General features: G+C 33.5%; 1 protein-coding gene across 2 annotated transcripts in view; it reads right to left on the bottom strand.

Moving 5' to 3' along the window:
- LOC104700820 (thionin-like) overlaps positions 231–4,335 on the bottom strand; it is a 6,269-nt gene continuing 2,164 nt past the window's right edge. Inside the window, exons 1-3 of one of the 2 annotated variants that reach the window (XM_010416415.1) lie at positions 619–904; positions 457–534; positions 231–354 (exon numbers count right to left, since the gene is read on the bottom strand). In XM_010416415.1, coding sequence (XP_010414717.1) covers positions 257–354; positions 457–534; positions 619–844 — 402 coding nt within the window. In that variant the 5' untranslated portion in view covers positions 845–904 and the 3' untranslated portion in view covers positions 231–256. Of the gene's footprint in view, positions 355–456; positions 535–618; positions 905–4,335 lie in introns of those variants that run through there. The other variant, XM_019227589.1, reaches the window with a different exon arrangement.

The following is a 4,335-nucleotide window of genomic DNA, read 5'->3' as shown; positions in this document are numbered from 1 at the left end:
AAATATAGTTATGAGCTCCTAATAAGATAGTGACGTGCAGGGCAAGAATTTTGTAGTAACTGTGGAATAATAAAAAAATTTAAAGTGACCAAACTTTTTATTTAATAGAAGTCATGTAACAATCTAGGATTGACAAACTTCTATGACACATACAGGCACCAAAGTCTAGCATTTTTTGTCACATACACATAATTGTTACAAACAAGGAAAATAAAATTCTGAAACTTGGATGTGGTAACTTCATGGATATGCTTGTTTAGGCAGTCTCAACAACAGTTGAAGAGCCCTTGGCGCAGAAAGTAGAACATGCCTTTGCACATTGTGCGACCGCTCCACTCACAATTTCACTCACATCTACTTACCGAAAAAGTAATAGAATGGGTTAACATTCTCTTGTCTACCATTCCAAAATAAATAATAATATTGTAACTAGTGAGCTTGGATGTTTCGTTTTACCAGAGCTTTGGAGTGTGTCCATAGCAGCGCACACAGAATATGTACATCCCAACTTACAGTATTCATTGACAGCATCACCTTGAGTAAAATATTCGAAAAAATTAAACATTGATGAAACATGGTAACAATTGACATAATAAAGCACGATACAATAAAATTTACCTGAGTTTTGGAGAGTGTGATCATGTGTATATCCGTTAGGACATTTGCTAACGATTTTGCATCCACTGAGAGAGCAACACATTGGTTGGGAGCCTCCCCCCAAACGGCAAACGTTATAGATATTTCTAGCAGTCGTAGACGGGCAGCAACTCTTTGCTTCCACTTGAATTTGTGCCATGACCAAACTCATTATGAGAACACTTAGAATCACAGTTTTGCCTTCCATCTTTTGATTGATTACTTGTTTGATCACAATATATATTTAGCCTGTGTTGATGAAATGGTGATGAAACAAGACTTGCTTATATACTAGTTGTTCTACAGTTTTCTACCACAAACTTTATTTCACACGTTTCTAGCAAGCTACATAGAATCTACATATTGGCTGGACCACCCTATCCCAATGGCTACCACAAACTAGCTCGTTTACCTAATTCGGCCAATCTGCTCAAAACAACATTTTCACAAATGGTAATTTATGTTTGGGAAAATCAAAATTTATTCGTGAAATATTGTTTTATTTACAGTACGTACGATACAGAACTAAGCGTTGAACTATTAGTAATATATATTTTAAACATCTACTTTTCAATTTTTTGTTTGCATGTTTGCGCTAAGTATGATGTGTATGTTCCTAAAGTACGTAGTCGTATATTATTTCGTCACACTCTTAATTTGGTGTATGAGAGAACATAAGTGGAATAAAGCATGGTCTTGAGTGATTGTGTTTGAAAGTATATTTTTATTTATTTATGATTTCTTCTGTAGTTAATAGTTATTATTTCACCATACTATTTAGCTGTTACGATTTCATTGTTACTTGGATCACATGAATTATTGCATGTGTGATATTTACTAATGAGTCATCATGAGGACTGAAGTTGGTAAATGAATGGGTTAAGTATCGGATAAGATTTTTGTGTTTGGGATTGATACACTGGAAGCTAGAAGAATACCTGGGGATGAAAGAGGAAGGAACAAAATAGTTTTATGTTACCCAACTCTCTTGCGGTTATTAAAAATATTTTCATCGTTGGGTCGTCGTTGTGGTTGTGTTTTAATTTTTGTCCACGTGTTCAGGTGATATGTTTGAAACGAGTACGTTGGACTTGTTCAAGTCGAGAAAGAACGTCGAACAATTTATTACACGCATATCAAACAAGTCGTGCATGACAAGTCGGTTAATCATTAGGATCAATTAATCGGTCCAATCCACTTACGGTTAAGCATCCACCTCTTGGTCGTGCAGGACCATTCAATCTCTTCACCAGACCCATCGGTCCCTATATGAAGCGGTAGAGGTGGTGTTTGGACTTGCATGCAAGCTTATTTGACATTTCTACCTGACGGACTAAAATCACTTTCCTTTCTATTTTCTATTAGCGGTAGAAATACCCAAAAACCCGAATCAGCCACTTACGCTTTCTTAGAAACTCTTGAACCTTAGAAAAATATTTCTAAACCATGTTTCTTCTTTTCATTGCTATGTTTTCTTCATTAAGTGTTGAATTTGCAAAAGATTTCGTGTGAAATTGTTCCTTCCTATGATTCTCAATGATTGTGAATCACTTCTTTTGCAACTAATTATCAAATAATAACCATATTCTTTTACCTGTAAAGATTTCGTAGTTCCTTGGATGTCATGAATTATTGTGTACATTCATCATAAGGATCAAGGTGAGTAATGAATGGTTTAAAAACGTACATTGTAAGAACCAGAATCTCGGATAAGATTTCTGGGTTTGGCTTTATTCATTGGAAGGGACAAAAAGTTTGTTACAACGTGTTTTACGTTTCCTCCTTTTAACCAACTCTCTTGTGGTTTAGTTTTTTTTTTTGGTCAAACTCTCTTGTCGTTTAGTTTAGTTTAGCTTTGTGGGATCAAACTGACGTTACATTTTCCTATCATTATTACAAGGGAAAATCCAAAATAAATGATAATTAAGATGCACGTAGTGAAGTGAGGTTCAAGTCTTCAATGGCTCCATGTCATAAAAATGTGAATCAAGAAGAGAATACCTAAACACATGTTAATTGCATTGGTTATTCATCTTAAACGTTTTAGTGACATATTTACATGGACGGACTATCTCAATGGGTTTCAGTAGTGGATTAGACAAACATGTGCTTTATGTGATTGAAATCAAGACTGGAGGGACCATTTCTTTCTTACAATTTTAAAAATTATAAAAATTAATTATGTTTTTGAGTCATATCTGATCAAAAGAATCATGAATTAATTTAGTTTTCTCCGCTACTATCTATGTTTTCGTGTTTTTCTTTCACATTCACTATTTTTTTGCTCTTCAATTTTTTTTTTGTTATCTTCATTGTCAAATTTTCATGATAATTGTCATCCTTACTTTAACCATACGCTTATCCATTATATTTTTCATCTTACTCTTCCTCGTCAGCTTCATCACTTTCTTCGACTATATAATCATTCAAAGCTATTTCTTTATTAAATATTTTAAAAGTTTTTAAAACTTTTAATTTGCTCTAATAACAAACTGGATTAAAATGATTAAAACTTTTTAATTTGGACGCCTGAAAAATCAAGCTTAATGTTAATTCGTAGTTGGAAGCATATTAGTCTTATTTATAATGGTTTTGAACCATTATCGAAAATTTTCAAATTCGATGTAGGATGTTGTACATACACTTATTTTCTCTATCAATTGAGTAATATATGTCAAATTTAAATGATTTTCTTAAATATTAACTAGTTATTATTTTCATATATTTCTTTTATTTTCATATATTATTTTTTTCCATTTCTCGAAAAATGTTAATAACTAACGTAGAAAACTATTGTATTATCAAAAATGTTAATTAGTGAGATGTCTAATCTTTATTGGTTGTTTAAAATACTATGTGGACGCCTTAAGAAATTTATAGCTCATACATTTTATTAGTATAGATTATAATTTGTCTAAGACATTAAAACAAAAAAATTCACAAACTAATAATTTAAAAAAACCGACCTATATATATATATATATTGAGATAAACAACTTCACTATACGTGACAACCCGGTTTTCCGAGAAGTTTAAAATAATTGATTTGGCTACCTATGTTACCAAAGTGCACTTATCTTTTTGGTCAAAGATTCTGAGAGAACTCCATAATTAAGCGTGCTTGAACTTGGAAAATTTCAATATGAGTAACCTTCCAGGAAGTAACTGTCGGAATTTTACGAGTGATGACAAAACATAGGGAAAATTCATGTGGTGATTTGTAGGGTTGATAATCAAGTCTTTAAAAATCTTCCAAACGTAGTAAACCGGCCGTCGGATATAGGTGGACCCACAGGCTAGGAGTGGACTTGGGTCCACTAATAAAGGTGGGACCATAGGCTGGGGTGGACATGGGCCCACTAAGAGGTGAAAATCGGGGCATTACAATTGGTAGAGCTGAACCCAGACAAGTGTGGACTCGAGTGGGCTCACACCGCCAGAGTGATGGTCTTGGTGCGCAACGACTACGTTATGATGTGTTAGTGGGGGTGCATTGTGACACCCCGGTTTCTGGAGAGGTTTGAAAGAATTGATTTGGTTACCTATATCAAAATAATGCACTTATCTTTTTGGTCATAGGTCATAAGAAAACTTTGTAGTTTAGCGTGTTTATGCTGAGAAAGTTTTTGGAAGGATGACCTTCTGGAAATTGATTGTCAAAATTTTCCAAGTGAAGATAAAAAAAAAAAAAAAAAAAAA

The sequence above is a fragment of the Camelina sativa genome, chromosome 7 (genome assembly GCF_000633955.1).
Source record: "Camelina sativa cultivar DH55 chromosome 7, Cs, whole genome shotgun sequence".
NCBI classification, from domain to species: Eukaryota; Viridiplantae; Streptophyta; class Magnoliopsida; order Brassicales; family Brassicaceae; genus Camelina; species Camelina sativa.
The sequence above is the reverse complement of the archived record's forward strand: the minus strand, read 5'-3'. Positions and strand labels throughout refer to the sequence as shown.